The 23,202-nt window shown below is 34.5% G+C and overlaps 1 protein-coding gene across 3 annotated transcripts in view; it reads left to right on the top strand.

Moving 5' to 3' along the window:
* Window positions 1-23,202, top strand: part of LOC107599449 (protein strawberry notch homolog 2-like) — a 45,799-nt gene that overhangs the window by 1,546 nt on the left and 21,051 nt on the right. For 2 of the 3 annotated variants that reach the window (XM_016291039.1, XM_016291038.1), the window contains exon 3: window positions 13,506-13,617. In XM_016291039.1, coding sequence (XP_016146525.1) covers window positions 13,506-13,617 — 112 coding nt within the window. Of the gene's footprint in view, window positions 1-13,505; window positions 13,618-20,486; window positions 20,709-23,202 lie in introns of those variants that run through there. The other variant, XM_016291040.1, reaches the window with a different exon arrangement.

Genomic DNA, 23,202 nt, shown 5'->3' with positions numbered 1-23,202 from the left:
AAACTTCTGTCTAATCATGTTATCTGATGCGGAGGTTTGGCTTAAGTGTTTTCCAAAACTAGAGGAAACCTAAAAGAAGTCAGAATGAAACCAAAACTGACCTTTTTTTTACTTAACACATGTTATCATGCGTGTTATTCCACAGAAAAAACATGTTTGTCTTCGTAATCTTCCATCAAAATCTAAAATGACTTTCATTTTTGGTTGCCTATATTTTGGTATGTCCAGTTTTTTACTATCCTATCAATGCCTGACGTATGAAATTTGTATTGCGTTTCATTCATGCATCAGTTTATGGAAGTAAAATGGCTTTTTAAACGCCATTCAATGTTTATTTTAAGAAAAGCAAGTTGCCATTGTATTATGTTGGCCATTTCCACAGGGGAAACCCTTTGCAAGTTGGGACAGTGATTTTCTTAGTTATTTGATGATAAAAGACTGTATTGTGTTTGGTACTTTGATACAGGATGTCACAACAAGTCCCTTCATATCTTCATGAACCGATAAGGCGCAAGCAAAAACATCCCTGAACTTGACGTGACATATGATACGTACTTTATCACCTAGCTTGGTCTGCAACTTTAGTCGACTTGGTGAAGCCCTTGGCACTCCGTAATGATTTTTCCTAAACATCTGCTTTGTTGTGCAAATGACTGACTCAGCGGCTTTTTTGTTAAAAAAAGATGGCATAGAAAATCTTTAAAAGGATAGTTCACCCAAAAATGAAAATTTGATTATCATTTAGTATCCTAAACTCTGACATTTTGTGTCTATACAATGAAAGTCAATGGGGTCCAAACAGTGTTGTTTATGGACCCCATTGAATTTCATTGTGTGTACAAAAACATTTTGAAACTATCTTCTTATGTTACTTTCTTTATCAAAATATCCGACAAACAGCTTTAAGAATGTATGCGTCACACATACTTATGAAACGATGTGTATTCATTCAGGAATCGTTGCTATGCCTGATCATTTCACGTTGTCTTGTGATCAGGTGTCATCAGAGGTCATGTGAACGAACGGGTGTTTTGTTTACAGAGACTGTGGGAAGTCCTCTCTGTGTATTTATAGTACACAGTAGCGATTTATTGTAGCAATATGGCACAGGGAAAGGAGGTGGATGAGATAAATGTGTGCAAAGGTCAATGATTTTGAAAACGCTGAAATAAGGGTCTCGGTTTTAGAAAGAATAACAGATTGTGGTTTATGCTATAGCGTCAGTGCTACATCCTGTCCACCCACTCCTTGGTGGAAAAACATCTCAATGCATTCACAGAATTTCATCGCTGACAACGTGAAAACCTTTAATGGTGCTTTGACATTAATTAAAAAATATATATTTTACATCAGTTTATGCAGACAGACCAGGAAAATACCAACTTCACGGTTATTAGTATACTTGGTATTACATTCTTCCACAGCAATACACCAGACACCAGTTTTCCCACTTGAATGAGTCATAGCTAAACAGATGATTCAAACCTTAAAAATGTTGTTCATTTAGACAATATTATTGTTATTTTATATTCTTAAATTGAAGTAAATATATTAGTAGTAGTAGTAGTAGGTAAATTATTATATAAAATGATAAAATTTTAATAAATCAATAAATCAAGCAATTATATTATTATTAATTAAATATATGATTATTATTATTAACAAAAATCATAAAAATTATTTGTAATATTAGTATATATATATATATATAATATTTTGAATTAGTAGGAATTATAACAGTTATAATTAATAATAATAGAAAATAAAGAATAATGAATAACAATACAATAATTCTGATTATTATTGTTACTACTATTATATATTAATAATTATATTATTACTGTTATCATATGTTGTTAATATCAAGTAATTGTAATATTAACAAATAAAAATAATTAATAATTACAACATTACAATAATAACATTTATTATTATGATTTCATATTTAAAATATTATTATTGTTAATACTAATAATAAATTTAAAATGATGGACAATAACTACAGTATTTGTAATTCCTAATATTAATAATACTAATACTAATATTATTAATGATATAATAACTATAATTAACAATATTATTATTTATTATTATTAATAGTAATTGCTATTAAATAGGCACGATATGTAAGAATTTTTTATTAAAATATCCAAAAACCACTAGAACAGTGTTATATATTTTACTGACTTGTGTACTTACATTATCCCAGATGTTTTTCGGAGAATGTTTAAATCCAGAGAAAAAACAATTTAACTAGTGACACGGACCGTGTCCATAGTGTCATTGTGTCGCCTGCCAATGACGTCATAACCCCTCGATTTCCGGTTTTGTTTTGTAGAAAACATGGAAACAAAGTGGTCGACTGTGGCATAATAAAAGCTCTGCTGCTTTCGAGCCGTGTGTCACACTGGTTCAGCAGCCTCGTTTCGCTTCGACAACTTTCAGCTTCACCCTGCTTCATTCTACTACGTTAATAAATCATTAGCTCATCCATGAACATGATTTCTGCCCAAGTCCCGTCAGATTACATCAGCTGTGGGGATGAAGACGACAACTCCCATGATTCCACACTCAGTCACGGCGTCATCAAACTACGCCTTTGTCTATTTGTTTATTTTGAATATGCGCCCTCTAGCGGCGAAAATTACATATTGTGCCTTTAATAAGTATATTGCCAAATGAAATAATTAATGATAATAACAAGAACAACAATAATAATAATAAATATTAATATTATTATTATTATTAGTAGTAGTAGTAGTATTAATACTAACAATATAAACTATAATTAACAATATTTTTGTTTATTATTAATAATTTATTATAGTATTTAGTAATTGCTATCAATTAATAATTATATTACAAATAAAAATAATGCTAATAACAAGAACAACAGTAGTAATAACAATAATAATGACAATACTAATCTTTGTAAATTGGCTCAGCTTCTTAAATATCTGAATGTACACTCTTAACATCAGTCAATCATGCAGTATATTAGGATAATTAAGCACTATTTAATGATAGAACTAAAAACAATGTGATTAGAACTAAAACTTGGTAACCATGTATGAATGCATTTGAACTGAACTTAGGACTGGTGGTGTTTAAAGGAACACTCCACTATTTTTGAAAATAGGCTCATTTTCCAACTCCCCTAGAGTTGAGTTTTAACATTTTCGAATCCATTCAGCCGATCTCCGGGTCTGGCGGTAGCACTTTTAGCTGTAGCTTAGCATAGATCATCGAATCTGATTAGACCGTTAGCATCTCACTCAAAAATGACCAAAGAGTTTCTATATTTTTCCTATTTAAAACTTGACTCTTCTGTAGTTCGTGTACTAAGACCGACGAAAAATGAAAAGGCCGATTTTCTAGGCCGATATGGTTAGGAACTATACTCTCATTCCGGCTTAATAATCAAGGAACTTTGCTGCCGTACCATGGGTATAAAAAATAGATAATAGTAATTGATAATAGTAATTGTTATTAAAAGATAATACTACTACTAATTCTACTACTAATAACAATATACATCGCAGTAAAGATTGATGAGCTGCTGAGTTCATGAATATTAATCACATTGTCAGCATTCGCTCGAACTGATTTGCTGAAATAAAAACAGGGACGGTAATAGATGAGCACCAGCCAATGAGATTGCCGTTTGCACATTAGCATTAGAGAAACCGGCATATCTTCTGCTTGTTCTTAAAAGCTGAAGAATTCTAAATGAACTCCGTTATTTAGACAGGAAAATAGAACAAAGAATATGGTTTACATGTAGCGCCTCAATTCAGCGTGGTATGTAAGACTCTCTCGCTCTCTTTCATTGCATGTGTGAGAAACACAACACAGCACTCTCAGCAAAGCGACGGAGAGTCGTGCGCCTTCACACTAGAGTTTACGGTGCGTCAAATACAGATGCGCTCCGCATCCATTGAGATGAACTGAAAAAGTACAGATCACTTGACAGAGAGCAAAATTCTCAAGCATTCAGTCAGAGTGTTCGGCGAATGAAAATACATCTATGCTAAACTTATAATTAGCCTCTAACACACACACTGGTGAGTAAAATCTAAGAATTTATTAGCCAATGGCAAACAATAGACATTATTTAGTTGCCCATATTGAAGATTTAGTCACATATGCGAGTGATTTACTCGCAATGTAGAGGGTTGCACTGTAAAAATGAATGTCTACCTTTTAATTATTGTTAGTCTATGTACAAATGTGTCATTTGTTTTCAAGACACATTTGTGTCAGAGGTTAACCTGTTGACTCTATAAACTTGGACTTACAAACACACACTCATCTCACTTGTACTGGGCATTACCAGCAAATTAACATCCATGTACACATCAGGAAGGTGTTATGGAGTTTTTGTTTTGTTTAGTCTAAGATTGTTACTCCTGTGTTTTGTTCTATTTTTTTTCTTAATCATTATTTTTCTAAAAAGAACAAAATGCCAGAACACACAATAATTGAAGTTATAATTACATTTATTTTTCCACAAGTTTCCCACAAACCTTGTTGCCGTTAAACTTCCAGGTTCACACTCTGTACAATCAAACCCTTTATCTAGGTCCAACTGCTTTTTAAAGCAACAGCCACATCACTTCCTGTGGAAGCTGCCATTTTGATGTGATGTCAGAGGGGGGAGAACTTAGGAACAGTTGTTTTGAATGAATGAATGAATGAATGAGGCATTTATATAGTGCTTTATTGTGTATTGCTGTACACCCAAAGTGCTTTACAATCATATGAGGGGGGTCTCTCCTCACTAGGGCTGAACGATTTTGGAAAGTAATCTAATTGCGATTTTTTTTTACCAATATTGCGATTTAATATGCAGTTATTTTTTAAAGCTCTTTATGTTCTGTATTATTCAACAAAGACAAGCTATAAATCATTGTATAGTATGACCAACACACTATTAGATAGATTAAACCTAAATGTTCTTTTCTGTAACCCAGGCCTATATGTTACGATGAAATTAGGTGATGCATGAATTGATATGAATGACATTTTTATTTAACATCTACAATCACTATAGTATATTGATTGATTTGTTGAACTTCCAACCTTGTAGGCATGTAATAATTATGTTTAAATAAGCCTGGTGTAAACATTAATATGAAAGTCAGTAACAAATCACACAAACTAAAGTAGATTGCAGAAATATAAAAACAAATCTGTTGCTTTACCACACTACTTTAGGTCATTAATTAAGTCACTGTAATAAACATATGTAAACATGTGGACTGGACTAAACACTGTCTGTTAACTTTAGACCAGTTCTCAAACTTTTTTGGTCGTGCCCCCCTTTAAACCTATTAAAAAAAAAAAACTGCCCCCCTTTCCCAATCCCTATTCCACCTCAGACTACCAAATAATTTCACTAAACATTATGAAAAATTTATGCTTTTTTTAATATAAAAAACCTACAGGGAAAAAACACCTGCATCACTTGAAACATTGAAAAATAGCATAGAGAGAATAACTTATTATTATTATTATTCTCTCGCTGTTATTTATTTATTTTTTGTGGGTTTCATGCTGTCCGCTAAGGCATAGGACACACACACAGGCTTTCCTCCTCACCAACGACAGTAAACACAGTGTCTACACCGAACGCGAGCGGCAAAATACAGCAGAACCATTATAATCAGTGACGCTGTCTACACTGGATGCGGCGCGACATTAAACTGATGCCTTGGTCTATTTATGACGTACTGACACAAAGTTAAAATGATTTGCAATGGTCTCTTTGTCACGTCCAGTGTAAAGCTGTTGGTGTCAACTGTAGCGTCTGGTATAGACACGGCGAGTGAAGCCGAGAGCAAGATATGCCTCGTCATATTTTCAGCATTTAGCTTTTAAATGACCAGCACCTGCCTGGGTCTGTGCGACTTCATCTATGGCTTTTCTCTTCGCTTTCACAAACCGATCCATCTCCCACTCTAAGTTACGTCCTTTGGCTATTTACTGTTTTATTTCTTTTCTTTTTCTGCTGATGGCCCGCGCTCGACTTGAAGCAGCGCTGCTTAGACCGATGGGTGTGTGTCATCAAAGTACTGCGAGAGCTATAAGAGAGCGCGGACGTCTCCTTATGCTTTCTCTCGCCGTACTTTGATGTCATACACCGATCGATTTTCAAGTCGAACACACCTCTTTACTCTCGCGTGTCACGTGACCGAGTGTAATCGCAGCCTCTCATATCGCGATATTATCGCAAATGCAATTAATCGTTCAGCCCTACTCCTCACCCACCACCAGTGTATAGGTAGAGAGTAGAGAGAGAGAGATAGAGCCAATTCAGTGGATGGGGATTATTAGAAGACCATGATTGACAAGGGCCAGTGGAGGGAATTTGGCCAGGACACCGGGGTTACACCCCTACTCTTTACGAGAATTGCCATGGGATTTTTTCTGACGCTATAAGAGAGCGCGGACGTCTCCTTATGCTTTCTCTCGCCGTACTTTGATGTCATACACCGATCGATTTTCAAGTCGAACACACCTCTTTACTCTCGCGTGTCACGTGACCGAGTGTAATCGCAGCCTCTCATATCGCGATATTATCGCAAATGCAATTAATCGTTCAGCCCTACTCCTCACCCACCACCAGTGTATAGGTAGAGAGTAGAGAGAGAGAGATAGAGCCAATTCAGTGGATGGGGATTATTAGAAGACCATGATTGACAAGGGCCAGTGGAGGGAATTTGGCCAGGACACCGGGGTTACACCCCTACTCTTTACGAGAATTGCCATGGGATTTTTTCTGACCACAGAGAGTCAGGACCTCGGTTTAACGTCTCATCTGAAGGACGGCCCTTTTTACAGCATAGCGTCTAGTGGTCGACCGATATGGGTTTTTTGATAGACGATGCCGATATCTTGGAAAGCAGGGAGGCCGATATAAAGCAGATATCATTTTATTTATTTTAATTTATATTTAAGAAATTTGAAATAATTTGAAAATGGATAAAAAATAATTGTGTAAAATAAACATACGTATACTTTAGAAGACAAAGCATTTTTCACAAATAAATACATTTTTAATAAAAATCTAATTAAAAAGGAAGTAAACACTGTAACCAACAGGGCACTCAGTATTCTGGGAAGTGTGTGTGCATTGGGAATCTTTTTTTTTTTTTTTTTTAAATAAAGCCAAGGTAACACTCATTTTACATAGAGCACGCAATGAAAATTACATGAATATGACAGTGGGCAAATGCATAAAGCGCAGCATAATTTGAAATCACTAACTTAGTTTAAAGTTTGTCGATCGTGCATCTTCAGTGAAGTTGAACTCTCCTCCTGTCAGCATTAAATTTGCACGGACCGACCGTCACACAGAGAACACGCGATCATGCAGCCTACACATGCACACTTCACAAGATCTCACAACTGGATCCGTCTAAGTTTGCAAGGTTTGTGAAATTAAATGTTCATTAGTCATTCAAAGATTTGTTTAAATTATATAAATGCGTATTTGCTGAATGCTGACGGCAAATGAGAAAGTATTATAATATTTGCCTTTCTATTACTAATAATATTAAAGCAATCGTTATAATACTTTTTTGTATACATTTGAATTCCTTTGTTTAACAGTTCTATCTGATTATTAGACAGACTTCTATCCGTATTAGACAGAACTGAACGACGACAGAGAACAAGAGGGAGAATGTGAGCGGTGTGCGCTCAGGCGCTGCCGCTCTCAGCGCCGTCAAAATAAAAGTCCCGCCTCGAACACATCGGCCAAACAGAAAAACTTATCGGCTAATGCCGATATTTGAAATATCGGCCGATATATCGGTCGACCACTAATAGTGTCCCTGTCGCTATACTGGGGCATTAAGACCCACACAGACCCCCTGCTGGTCTCACTAACACTTCTTCCAGCAGCAACCTAGTTTTCCCAGGAGGTCTCCCATCCAGGTACTGACCAGACTAAACCCTGCTTAGCCATTTTTGGCTGTTTTGCCATTTAATTTGTTGTTAAACTCTCTTCTGTTAATGGTTGTTTTTTACTTGTTTGGAATGTTTAAGTCTGGTTGTGTTGGGTGTTTATATTATTTAATTTGATTGTTACAAACTTTTAATTTTTTCCCCCCAGTTGGTATGCCGTGTAGGAAGGGCTTCAGCCTAGGCCTGGGCGATAAAACGGTATCGGTATTTATCGACGGTACACTTTCATCGATAACGATAGAAAAAAATGTTTGATATAGCGCACGATATAGGCACGTGCTATGAGTGAGGCAGACAGCCCACGAACACATGCTGAAATGAGTGCTGTGTCTGTCTGTGATGAGAAGATTTTGAATAAAGAATGAATATTAGTCGAATTAAAAAAAAAAAAAATTGCATTTGAATGCAAAAACGGTGCAATCAAATGTTATGTGTGCCTTGTCAGTGGCGCACGAGATGCGGTTATAATGATGTAAGTGACGTTGTCGCATTTTAATGTTTTGTTAGTCTAGCCCACGAGATGCGCGCTGCTGCGTTATGCATTCAAAATATTAGAGAAATATAGTAGCTCAATGCGGAGAAAGTCTTAATAATTAGGTTAAAACCAAAACCAAGCCATTCACACAGAACGCATATTCAGCGCATTTTTTAGATAGAAAAATATGACTGTTGCACTCGCGTCTCACACAAGAGATGTAGCCATGCAAAGTTAAAAAAAAAGTTTAAACTTTTAGGAAACGTTACAAATTTGTGAAGGTTTATTCCATTTCACTGCGTCTCTTATGTTTTTAAATGCAATCTGTGTGAATGGCGCTCTTTGTATTAAGCAATGCATGATGCTGTTTTGTTTATAATTGTTTATGCAATTTACGAAATTATATTTGATTTATATATGTTAATTTAGACGTTATGCAAGTTTTTTTATAGACCATTGTTATTTCATTGCACCCTCCTGTGGCCTCGGGAGACAAGACAAATGTTTCCTTAAGACTTATTTAATCTGCATATAAAACATAAAGGAGATATTTGTTTACATTTTATTTTGTGTTTGACTTAAAACAAAGCAAAAAAAATATTTGTTGTCTTAATAAATTGGGTAAACTAAAAATACAGAGGTTAAATTTTTTTTTTAAATTCTATTGCTCTTTGTTTTAAAAAGGGTTATTAAAATGTCAATAATTATCGATACCGAATGATATGAAACATTATATCGTTGATACATTTTTTTAGCTATATCGCCCAGCCCTACTTCAGCCTATAAATAGGCTTGCTAGCTGAAAGGAAGTCCGTTATTGTTCTGATTGTGGATTGAGCAGTGTTGCACCCTTGGACCATTTGGTTTAGCCAAATTAGCACATTGTTGCTGTTTTGTTTTCTTTTTGTACAGTTTTTATTTATTTTTGTTTCCTCGTGCACTGTAAATATTTTTCCACCTTCCAATAAAACACAATTTTTGGGGGGGGATTACCAACATTTTGTACAGAGCGTCATTTCCTTTTCCGCTCCAACTGTTTGGCCCCCTTACAATTTGTCTTAAATATAAATAATATATGTTGATTCTGACACAAAAACAAAAACAGTTTGAATCAGTGATAGTGTCATCCAGATATGTTGGAATGTCACCGGTACAGTAGAAAAAAAAATTGTTCTGGTGCCATATTTAATTGAACACAATTAAAACAAGCATTGAAAGAGAGGCATACAGTCTGTTCAACATGTCATAATGTGTACCTGGGTGTTGAATGTTCAGCCGATAAAGGTGTCTAGACATGGCTTGTGAGTGTTGTTTACCACCACGCTCTGTCTGAAAGCAATAAAATGGTCAGACAAAAAACAGGTTGTTTCAAGAGACAATATACTTTATTAGTATTTATTTACTAGCCTGAAAATGATTTTATAGTCCATTTTCCTGCACCTTTCGCTTCATATACAAGTGAGGGATGAGATTACACAAGGCAGAGATGGGGCATTATGGGATGGGTTCATTGTTCCAGAGGTTAGTGCAGAGTGAATTGTATTGTGTTGATGGAATGTGCTTGAATCGATGTGCCAAACCTGCGGTACAATATCAGAAGAAGGGGATTTCCATATAACCTCTTGAGTCTGAGGATATTTAAATATGCACAATTTTATTTGAAGAACACAAATGCACTGTTATGCAGCTATAATATTTTCTTAATATTTCCTTTATTAATAAATATCCCTGTTTTTATAGTGTCATGATAAGAGTGTCATGTGCAAATTCGTTTTTATTCATCTTTTATAAAAATACAACAAATTTGACCTGAAACTATTTTTATCTATTGAGTCCATACGAGTAAAGAAAAAAAGAATATAAACCATAAATATCATAGACTAGCGTGTTTCCATACAATCCAGTCTTGATAAAATCTTGCATGTATTATTTCCATATGATATTATTAATATTCAATTTAAAAAAAATTTCAGATTTGCCATACAGATTAATAATAAAACTGTACTAATAGTATTAGTAATTTTTACCATATTGTCTTGGTTTAGTAATAATGCATACACTACTGTTCAAAAGTATTTTTTTTTTTTTTTTAGAAGTTTCTTCTGCTCACCAAGGCTGTATGTATTTAATCAAAAATACAGTAAAAAGTAATATTGTGAAATAGTATTACAATCTAAAATGACTTTTCTATGTGGATATATTTTCAAATGTAATTTATTTCTGTAATGCTAAGCTGAATTTTCAGCATCATTACTCCAGTCTTCAGTGTCACATGAAACTTCAGAAATCATTTAAACAGTTGTGAATGATGTTTAATATTTTTTGTGGAAAATGTGATTTTAAAAAAATTATAAATAGAACAGCGTTTATTTTGAAATAGAAATATTTGTAACATTATAAATGTCCTTACTGTGATTTTTTTATTCATTTAATGCATCCTTGCTAAAATTATAAATCTAAACAGACCACAAACTTTTGAACGGTAGTGTATATGCTTTATTGTATATTTTTAGAATTTAGTGCAATTTTTTAGATAATATTTATTTATATGAAAGTCACATGCTCAGTGGCAGCTTGCTGTCAAAGCAGTTCAACTGTATCATCCTAACTAGCAACATGACAAAAATATCCACCTCGGTGTGAAGCTTCCTGAAATGTATTGCGGTGATTTCCCACAATGTAAAGTGAAGTGAAAGAAAGTGAACTGAAAGTAAGCATCACATGACGCGTAAGGTACTTAATGAATGAATGTCACACGACGGGAGGCCTTCAGTGGAGGCCCTTTTGTATAGTTATACACATTTGTGAACTTTCTAGAATTACATTTAAAGGTGGAATATCATGAAAATCTGACTTTTCCAGGTTTTAAGTGCTATAATCAGTAGGGCTGTGTATCACCAGCAAAGTCACGATACAGAGGCCACGATACGATACCTCAGTATTTCACCTCAGCAGAATTTACTAAAACAACTGTTTATTAAACACTGTATACTATAGTGCCATTTCTAACTATTGGCAGAGCAGGCAGTTGACCTCTGCATTATGAAGGGCCTCCAAAACTGTACCACAGTACAATATAGGTAATGGCATATGTTTCATGTTTACATTGTGCACTCCCCACCAGGTACAATATTCTGATTGTTTGCATATTGTTTTTAAGCCCATAAATAATAAAGTACTCGTTCTAATAAATTTATATTGTAATGTACTCATTCTAATATATAAAAAAAACATCATAACATTGCTGGTAGGTTATCATTGTAAAATTAGAAGAGTTCTAAACTAATGCGCTATCTTCTGTATCTAACACACACACACACGCTCAGTCATTCACACAGATCACGTTGCGGCCACACTCAGACATTCAGGAACAAATTTTAGCACTGCCCCGCAATTTTATCAACTAAATAACTTAATCGCTCAAGAGCTACATTATCTTTCTCAACAAGGAGCTGGTAACATCATTGTTTTTAAAGGAATTAAAGCCACAGCTTCACTGTTAATAGAGAAACGCAGAAAAACAGTGGTAATTCATACTTACACAGCCTCTCTCTCTCATAAATGAACACTTGATGAATTACACTTTTCTGAGAATAGAATATAGAAGTGGAGATCGCTAAACTGCAAGCTAGTTTCGAGGATTATGGCTCTTTATATCAGGCAACCCAGTTGTGTTCCTCTGCGGCCAGATTAAACCTTGTTGTAGCCTATATATATATTATGCTCTATTCATTATTTTTTTAGAAACCACACACTTTTCTACTCAATTTTAAACGTTGTTCTTGTATTAAAATTAAGTGCGGTCCACTGCTGCACACGTGCCACAATATCGATACAGGGCCAGCTGTATCGATACTCGTCTCGTCAAATCTCTGTGACGATACATTGTCATATCGATGTATCGAACACAGCACTAATAATCAGGTCCCTGGTGCATCTACCAACCAAGGAAACGTGAAAAAGATTAACCCAGTAACTTTGTTTTGGTAAGCCTTTTTCTGCAAGCGTCTGAGAAAACGAGCACTTCAGATTTTGCTCCATCTGTAAGTTTACACTCACGGTGCCGTTATTGTGTTTTCGCAAGCGACAACGGTGTACCAGTTCTAATGCCATGGTGAAAGTTTGAGCAAAATATGCTAACTGTTCTGTCTTTGGCTGCACAGACGAGCACAGAACACTGTTTAAAGTCCCAGCCTCAGAAGAGACGAGAGCAGTGGATTTATAGATTTATTTACTGTATATTGCTGCTGCCACACAGAACTAAAATAAACATGCGATTTATTTCCCAGCTGTTTACCTTCACAGACATAACCGACTGTTTTTTGTAACTCATGTGTGTTTTTAACATAAACTTGTGTGTGAATGAGAACTTCGTTTAGTACTCACATGCCTGTGACAGCCGCTTTCTGTCCGTGTGCCCTCAGAAAACCATATATCAAAAGTTTAAACTCGTATGGTTTAAAACGCATGATTTCAGTGCCATAAACATGATAATCAGAACCAAAACAGATGTTTTTAGCAGTTCCGAGCTGTAATGGCGCAGCTCTATTCAGGAAAAGGGGGCGGGGAGCAGCAGCTCATTTGCATTTAAAGAGACGGGCCCGAAAAACAGCGTGTTTCTGCTTCCACTCAAAATAGGCATTTTCAAAATGATATAATAAATGATCTGTGGAGTATTTTGAGCTGAAATTTCACAGACACATTCTGGGGACACCAGAGACTTAGGCCTATATTACATATTGTAAAAAGGGGCATAATATGTCTCCTTTAAAGAGTAAAAATTAAAATGTAATCATTATTATATGGTCTCTTTGTGTCTTTTACATCGACTTGTTTATAATTTTCACTTATAAAGTCATTATGTGGGTTTGTTTTTCTTTTTTATGTCCCACCGTGACTTTATCGATCCCATTGCTGTCACTAGGATGTGACTGTTTGTTTTTATTACACGAAACGGTGAATTTCCCTCTTCCTTTTTTGCCCGTCTGTTTACTCTACTCGTGATCCATCATGAAACTCTGAACGCTGCTCTTACATTTCTTCTGTCTCTTTTTCTCAGGCAGCAGCTTATCAACGGCCCATTGGACATGGCCACGGATTTTTTTCCCAACGGTCTCAGCGACTTTGACTTCCCTGGTCTGAATCTCACTCGGAATGACGACCTCCCTCCGGTAAGACACTGCTGTTCAGGATGTTGGCATATTTTGGAGGCTTTGATCCTCCTTGTGTTGTGTTCACGGCTGATGAAATGACCTCAAGATGGGATGAAGACTGTGTTTGTCATCTCAGAGAGACTTGTTATCAACAATCGACAAGCTATAGTTACTTGGCTGTTTGAGAATTTAGTATGTGTAGCATCTTTCCTTTCCATTATCTTTTATGAATATGAATATAACGGTTTTACAGTTAACTTTTTTTTCAGGAAGCTTTTTAGGAAATTTCAAGTCTGTAAATGGCATCAGCTTAGAGTTTGAGTGGATTTGAGTGGCAAGAGCCATTTTTAGGGCTAAATAACCTTTTTTAGGTTTTGTAAAGCAGTGGATGGGTTGTGATCATGGAGTCAAAGTTTGGCCTGTTAGTAGGGCTGCTCGATTATGGCAAAAATCTTTAATCTAATCTTAAATGATTATTTTTTTATTAGTATTGAGCTAGTATGATTAGTATTGAGCTTCAGTTGGCACAAATTTGTCTGTCTGTACAGGTTGCATGACATCCCCATGATTTGTGACATTCGCAAGGTTTATTTGCATGGTAAACTATTGGCTGCTAAGTGCGTAAAACCATTGAAATGCATTTTTTATGATTAACAATATGGTACTGTGCTTGGTACTGGATCGCCACTGAAGAAGACATGCAGGAGTGTAGAATGAGAAACCTTAACCTCAAAGACAACTTTCAGCCAAAAAGCACTCTATGTAAAAGAAAAACGTTCTAAATATAAAACAGGTTTTCTGAACATTTCCCCCATCTGCCATTGTCCCACTGCCATTGCAATGCTTCCACTTTCATTTCTACAGAACAAATCTTTTTTTTTAAGAAAAGGTGCCTCCCAAACAGGACAGACGGTAAAAAGAAAACACGAACTGACTGACGTGATTCATTTCAGTGTTGTCACACCTTTTTCCCGTCATGTTTAAACCTGCGTCCCGCACCTATAAGTGGAACATAATGGGGATTAAATGTGGATCCACCCTTCTGACCCCTGCATAACAGCACGAGCTGCTCATTTCATGCCCTGCGGCTCTCTGCCATTTTCACTGTGTAGGAGTCAGACACCAGCGACAAATTCTCTGGCTCCAGGCAGCGCTGTAGCACTTTAATCGCCACACGCTCTGACACTGTAACAAAATCACACAAGCACTGGTTTCAGTTCCCTCCTCGCTGTAGCTATGTTTACTTGAGCGTTTGTAACAGGAACATTACCTCAGCGGCTAAATAGATAAACCCATTTCAGTCTCAATGGGCTGAATGGGGAAAAAGACAAAAATAAAGCTAAATAAAGGCACCTGTTTTGGAGTGTGGGTTGATGGGAAACATACGAAAGAGAAAAACACTTAAGTGAAGCATTCAGACTGGATGAAAATATTTTATAGTGCTTTTTCTGCCTTTTTATTTTCAGTATTCATAATAATTATTGAATATTAGACAAAACCTGACAAATATATTAAATTAAATGTTAAATGAATAAGAAAGGTAGAAAAATTGTATGTATTTGTGTGTGTGTGTGTGTGTGCATGTTTATGTGGTTTATGAGGACACAAATTTGTATAATAACATGGGTATGACATAGGTATTACAACGAGAAAGTGTTTTATGAGGACATTTTCAGTGTCCCCGTAATTCAAAAGGCTTATAAATAATTCAGAATGAGTTTTTTTGAAAATCTAAAAATGTAGAAAGTTTCCTGTGAGGGGTAGGTTTAGGGGTAGGGTTGGTGTAGGACAATAGAAAATACGGTTTGTACAGTATAAAAACCATTACGCCTATGGAGAGTCCCCATAAACCATAAAAACAAACCTGTTTGTGTGTGTGTGTGTATACATTAGATATATCCTGACAAATATTATTTAAAAATTATATAAGTTGTATAAGTAATTGCAATAATATTTTGAATATTAATTTGGACTGTATTTTTGTAATTAAATATTGTCAACTATTCATATTACATTATATTTTTCTGCTTATCGCCAATATTCAAAATATTTCGTCGTCCCATAAATGGATTGTACAAGCTTCTCAATGTCCTGATTCAGAAAGCATTTAATCGTTCAAAAATGTAAAACGGCACTGTTTGATGATGCAAATGAGTTGTTGAAAGTATTTATTGTTATGAAATTATTTTAACAGTCTGAAAAAAAAGAGGAAAAAAAACAGACTCTCGGAAATCAATCCAAATCCTAAATGTAATGATTTAGCATGTTTAGTTAGAGATGCTCTGGTCAAATAGAAAGCGCATTTTCATTCGTGTCAAATGAAATCTTCCATCTGCTCTTGCTAACGTCAGTTTTTTTGGTCTAGTACAGTCGGATTTAAACATGTCTGGGTGATTCAGACTCAAGAAAGGTGCATGGTGAGTAAGACATCCTCTGTTGTGGTTAGTGCCATGCTTTCCTTCAGAAGATCACAGTCATGGCACAGAGCTGCTGCCAGGGAAGACTCTCCATCACACTGACACTAAGAAAATATAACTCATGAGCTCATGACTAATAGAGCGAGAAGCCTTCGAGAGAGCCGCGCATGCTCTTCAGATGAATGCAGCCTAATATCCCCGCAGCGTTTCTGCATGTCTTTCTAATAAGTGCCACACACTCGATCTGTAAATAAGCTTTCAAAGCAGTGAGCTTGTTCAGGATGTTGTTCCTCATTATGTGAAGCTCTCTCAGGATTTCCTCTTTTTGTTTAGACACGAATTGTTGTTTACAGGATGTACGACCATACAATCAAAATAACGACAGACCACAAATCTTCTAGCCTTGCACCCACAGCTTGATGCTCTATTTAAGATACTCTGTTTACAAGTTTGATTAGTGACGGATCACAAGTATGTTTTTGTTTTTAATAATAATAGTATTACTATTATTATTCATCCAATTTCATTTTATTTGATAAAACCTGACAAATATTATTTAAATATTAATTTATATATGATAATGATAAATAAAAAAGTCATCATGTATTGTGTATGTAATATTATCATAATATCATAATAGCTATTATTAATATTTATCATACGTTTTCATTGTAATGCTATTAATAAAGATATTAATATTTATCATAATTTTCATTTTTATATGTGTGTGTGTGTGTGTGTGAGACAGAAAGAGAGAGAGAATAATAAATAAATTAAATTGTGTATATGTGTAATCATATATAATAATAGTAATATTATATATTTATTTATATATGATAATGATAAATAAAGACATTTATTATGTGTATATCATATAATTTATTTTACATGTATCAAAATATCTCTATTTTTTACTTTTTAAATGATAATAGTAATGGTATTATTCATATTTATCATAAATTTTCATTTGTGTGTGTGTGTGTGTGTGTGAGAGCGAGAGAGAGAGAGGTGATAATAAATAAATATGTTATTTATTATGTGTATATAATGTGTAGTCATATATAATAGTGATATCATATATTATATAAAAATATACTTTTTGTATTTTTAATATTTGTTTATATTTATGTTTACATATTTATAAATTATGATAAATGATGATAGATAAAAAATAATGATAAAATTATATAATGATAATGTCATTTAATACCATTTATTTTATAGGCTGTATGTTATACTAATTAATAAAGATGAAACCATAATAAATAAAAATGAACAATAATTAAAAAAAACAATAATAATTATATTATTATTATTATTAAATAAAATAGAATATATATATATATATATATATATATATATATATATATACATACATATAAATGTAAAATAAGTTAATATGTATTTTACTGGTAACATTGTTTTATATAATTTTCACAACTGCTTATATATAATTAAAATAATGTTTATAAAAGTTTATAGATCATAAAAAGTGTTGGCAACAATTTACAATAAGGTCTCTTTGGTTAACATTATTTAATGCGTTAACTAACATGAACTGACAATGAACAATATATTTTTAGATTTATATATATATATATATTTTTTTTTTTTTTTTTTTTTTAACCATTCGATCTAAAAAGCTTTTAGGTTACATAATTGCCTGAACAATTTCTATGTATTTTAAATTTGTTAGCATTAATTTAGGTTTTTACATGTTTGTTTTCTCTTTGTATTAAACCAGAGATAGGAGGTGTGAATGATCACGCAGTGTTCTTGCATCAATTCTTTTTTTTCTTTTTTTTTCCCTTCTTTCTGGTGATCTTACTTGCACACATGCTAATTGTCACCTGTCACACATACTGTAGTCATGCACCTGGCCTGAGGTCGTTGATAAGTTTGCAGCCGTGCAAAAGCACAGAGCTTTACTGAACCCAGCTGAGCGCTTGAAGAGACAGTGACTGCACTGGAAACGCACTGTGATTCTTTTCACACTCATGCATGGACCTTCAGTTATAAAAAATAAGAAATCTGGTAATGAATGAAGGTATTATACAAATGCATATGGTGATTATTATTTCTCTTAGTTGTTTTTTCTGGCCTAGCTCTGCACTTCGCTTCTGATTGGCTACAGAGATGCTTGTTAAGGAGGAAGTAGGCATTTTCATGAGCTAAAGTGTTCATTTGTTCATCTGTTTCTCAAATGGAAACATTCCTCTTGGTTTATTTGCTTTGATGAGCACATAAGATGTTTCACAATCTAAAGGAAAAGACAACCTGAACTCTACAACACAAGAGAATGTGAAACCGCAGGCCAACCACAAAGCTCACAGACCTACATGCATTTGCGTACTCCTGTCACAGGCACGTTTTGTAGTGCATGCATCATCATCTGCGTCTCTGGGAGGGTCTTTGGAAAGAAATTTTTTTTTTTCTTGAACTACTTAGTGTTTGAGCACTCTGCAGAGATTCATTTAAATGTTCAGACGGCTATAGGTGGGAGGTTGCGGTAAGTGGATTTCAGAGGAAACCTACAGTTGTTAATTTAGCCTACTCCATTTAGACTTAACTGGAAGCCATTTTTCCTACACACCTTACAAGGAAGGAAGATGCCTGTGTTTATCGTCCTCATTGCATTTTATTCAGAAGTGTCTTAGATATCAAATTCAAGATATTGTCTTGTTGTTTGCCATTTATTTTATGGTTTAAACACCTTGTCACAATTTTTATGTATATTTTATATATATTATGAACATACACCCACACACACTTTAAATAATATCGGTCCTGGAGTGGCCTAGCCAGTCTCCAGATCTCAACCCCATAGAAAATCTTTGGAGGGAGTTGAAAACTTGCACAATTGGTGGCTGACTAAATACTTTTTTTCCCCACTGTACATACATACATATAAAATACAAAATAATCAATATATTTTTCTCAATAACATATATTTTATTTTTTAATAAAAAATATTTATTTAATTTATAATACTTTAAATAATAAATAATAAAAATTAATAATGAATATAAATATATTTTGTTCTCAGCTAACATACATTGTATTAATCAGTTTATAATACAAAATAATAAATATAAATATATTTTTCTCAATAACATACTTTGAATTATGCACTTTTCTATTATAGTTTCATTTTTATGTATTTTTAAAAATGTATAATGTTTTCAACATTTAAAACTTGTTTATTTTATTTTATTTATCTACTTTATAAATAATATATATAATATATATACACATACATATATATATATATATATATATATATATATATATATACACATACATATGTAAAGATAAAATACATTTAAATATAAATATTTTTCTCACTAACAAATGTTACAGTGTACTTTTAGAATATAATTTTTTATATTTTAATTTTATTTTGTAACAAATGTTTTTTTATTTTTTTATTTGTGAGTTTCTAGATGTGTTTCTAGAGTTTCACATTCAATTTTGCTTTTAGGAAAATCATTCTGACTACAAAGGTAACTAGTAACAGTACAGTAAGTGTGTGCACATTAACATTGTTTAATGCATTAACATAAAGATTACATGTATAAAACGTCTGTATTGTTAGTTCATGATACCTAATGCTGTACATAATATTAAAACCGGCATCTTTTTTGTTAAGTAAATTAACGGCAGATCTTTCTCATACCACCCCCTCAGTGGAAGGATATTAAACACACTTTAGGCTGATAATCAGTGACTCATGTTTACTGATATCTCCGTAATACTGAATCGCACAACATCAAGGTGCCGATCTGTCGCAGGGGCTACCAGTCACTGGCTAATTATGGCCATGATGTGCCTCCACAAGACATCGATTTCTATTACTAGCCATCACGGGACTCCAAACTGATTAGACCCGCTCAGATGGCCTGATGTTTGCTTCGGTAAGAAGCCCAGGCAGGTGTTTATTCCAGTCTGATGCGTTTTGGGACACCGGCCAATTGCATCTGAATTTATTTAGCATCTAAGGTGCCTTTAAAACTGGACTAGAGTCCTAAAAACACTCTGTTAACTCATAAAACTAATCGGTCTGATTGTTTTCCATTCATAAGTGATGAAAGAGCAGAGCCCGGACTGAAATAAATGCGCTCAGCTGGGAGCCACTAAACATAATAATCATTAAATAATGATCTGACAGCGTTAAACAGATCCAGTGCAGCCGCCACAGCGCTCTGGAGAACCGTAGCGCTGCACTGTTTACACTACGAATGCGGTTGAGTTACACCATGTACTGTAAAGAGGGCCTGACTGCCAGTAACTCTAGTCACTTACCAACAAAAGCATCATTTCCTGAAAGCTCCTCCCCTCCCCTCCCCCTCGCTCAGCTCCCCTCCCCTCTCAACCACCTTTAGCATTGAGGAACTAAACCACAATCAATATGAGTAAACCTCCATGCACATACCTGTCACTCCTCTTTTACTAGGAAGGGCACAGGGGTCTCTCACCAGCCTAGAAACGTACCTGTTGTGCCGGCGGGAGAGCTGTTTTTCTTTCCGCCCGTCTGGCTTTGGGAATGTTGCAGCTGTGAGCTTGCCGGTTCTTTCTCCAGCACATGGAAAGGATCTGTTGTTTCCAGGAGGTGAATGATAGTGACTTGGACCCATGTCACTCATGCAGTTTTGGACTAAGTTTTATGCACAGATGGGACGTCCTCCTCCCAAGGTAGAGCACATAAATCTCTTTAATACGATCCTTTTGTAGCATTTTAGGGGGTTGAAAAATATAATGTTGCCAGGTGAGAAATTCAGGTTTGATTGCCCAAGGAAAGACGTTTCTTGTCTAGTGCTCTACTTTATTTCCCTCAGATTATTTCCTTGATAAGATAAGCTTCTTGTAGCTTCTGAAGATCTGCGATCTGTTGCACAGCAGTCAGTTTTATTACCATTATTATTTATTTTACTTTTACTATACTGTCATTTTGGCATTTTTATTGATGGGTTTTTATTGCCTGCATTTTTTTTTTCAGTAATACAATGTTATTATATACAGAGAAAATATATAATAATTTTTTTAATATATATATATATATATATATATATATATATATGTATATTTTTTTCTCAGTAAAATTCCTTTTATTTTGTACTTTTTATTATATGTATTTATTTTTGTATTTTATTTACTTATATAAATATATACATATGTATAAAAATACTTTTTTAATTAAATGTATGTATTTCTTTTTAATTTGATTTACTTATATAAATATATACATTTATATATCATATTTAAATAATATGATGCATTATATATGTATATATAATACAAAATAGTATATATAAATATTACATTTATTTAAATATATCAGTCACATTTTACAATGTACTTTCATTATATTTTTAAATGTATTTTAACTCACAATTAGATCTTTTAGCATTTTATTTTGTTTTTATTTTTGTTTTTTAAATATGTGACAGGTTCTAGATTGACATTTTGCGTTCAGTTTTGCATTTAGGAACATCATTCTGATTCCAAAAGCTGACTGGTAACTATAAGCATGACAAACACAAAAGCTGGTTTCCAGTAAGAGGTGGATGCAGGTGATTCTTGGATTTAGCGCAATTTTGTATTCTTGCTCTTTTTGCATGAAATCATTTCTGCATTAGAGTTTGCATTTTGAAATCTCCTTGCTGTTAAAAAGCACTAATGATTGCATCAATCTCAGGAAGTGGATGAACCACAGCAAAAGGTTTTGAAATTTGACATGATTTTTGCAAATTTTTTGTAGTGCACACACAGATCTCTTATAGTTGCTGAATGAATTTTAGATGTGACTGTCCTGTGTGTTGCATGAGTGTGTACTGTAGGGCACTTCCCTTTATTCCGCTCATCACGATTTGTCTGTTATCTGAGGGGTTTGGGTCTCTATTTTGGGCCTCAGGCTGGGCGACGCTCATGTTTTACAGGAACAGTGTGATGTAAAGTGCTGTTAAGGCACAATGAGTCTTCGCTTCCCAAACCAACGACCTGCACCACATCGTGCTTGTGTTCAGATTTCCTTCTTGAACTGTTGTCTGTTCTTTCATTTGTCTGTTTAGTTTGTCCATCTTTTTCTAACATTTTCTGTTCTCTTTTTTTGTAAGGTTTGCCATTGTTCATCCACTCTTTTGTTTTCCTTCGCTTGTTTGTCTATTCTTTTTTTTAAAGGGGGGTGGGGGGGTGGGAGGGGTACAATACTGTTTCATGCATTCAGAGTTGTTTACACTGTTAAAGACAGTGTAAGCATGGCCAAAGTTTCAAAAAACGATTTGGACGTATGATGGAGTATTTCTGTGCTAAAAATCTTACTTCAGTTCGTATTTTTCTTTTGTTTGTTTGGTCCTTCTTTCTGTTTGCCATTTTTCTTCCTTGTATTTTTAGATAATATCTTTCTTTTTTCTTTCCATCTTTAATTTTATTTCCTTAAATCCTTTATATCCTTTGCCATCTCTTTTATCTCTGTCCTTGATCTTTATCTTCCTCCTCCCTAAACAAAATAAATAGGACATAAAACACATCAGGAAGCTTGATGTGATAATCTGGCAGTGACGCTTCAGGCTTCTATGCAATTTTCCCGTCAGTGCTGCTTAGGAAGGTTCAATAAGTGTCATGCTGTGGTGTAACCTGACACATTGTTGTAATAATGAGGCTTTATTACAGTACGGGAGTGTTAGTGTAGTTGTGTGTGTTTTTTCACTCGTACACACCAGTTTTACTCATCTTACACCAGAGTGCGGCCACCAGCTTCTCTTGCAGGTGCATCTTTTTTCCTTGTATTTCATACAGGAAACTTTTACACAGGCTTACAGTAAATGATGCATTTCTGGTGGTCCCCACAGATGAGTGTTGCCACCTCATCTCTACCGGGTCTGTCTTTATTTCCCCCCCGGCAATGATTTTCAAAGCTCTTCTACTGTAAATCACAGGCACAGAGGATATATTTTGTCGTTTTCTTGTCATTTCCAGCTTTTGGTTGTTGAATGTTTATGCTGACAATGCATGGCGGTGCCTGCCAAATGGAAAAAAGGCTTTAGGAAACTCTACCATCTTTGCCCAGTTCAGCCCAACCCAAACAGACACCTCAGCAGTCTTCAAAGCAGCCTTGGTTTTACAGAGAGCCACATCCAAAAACCAAACAGAACTGAAATTGTCCGTTCACAGGGCTGGAAAGTGTCAA

The sequence above is a fragment of the Sinocyclocheilus grahami genome, unplaced genomic scaffold, assembly GCF_001515645.1.
Source record: "Sinocyclocheilus grahami isolate Dianchi unplaced genomic scaffold, SAMN03320097.WGS_v1.1 scaffold267.1, whole genome shotgun sequence".
Taxonomy (NCBI): domain Eukaryota; kingdom Metazoa; phylum Chordata; class Actinopteri; order Cypriniformes; family Cyprinidae; genus Sinocyclocheilus; species Sinocyclocheilus grahami.
Note: the sequence above shows the minus strand (reverse complement) of the source record. Positions and strands in the feature narration are given on the sequence as shown.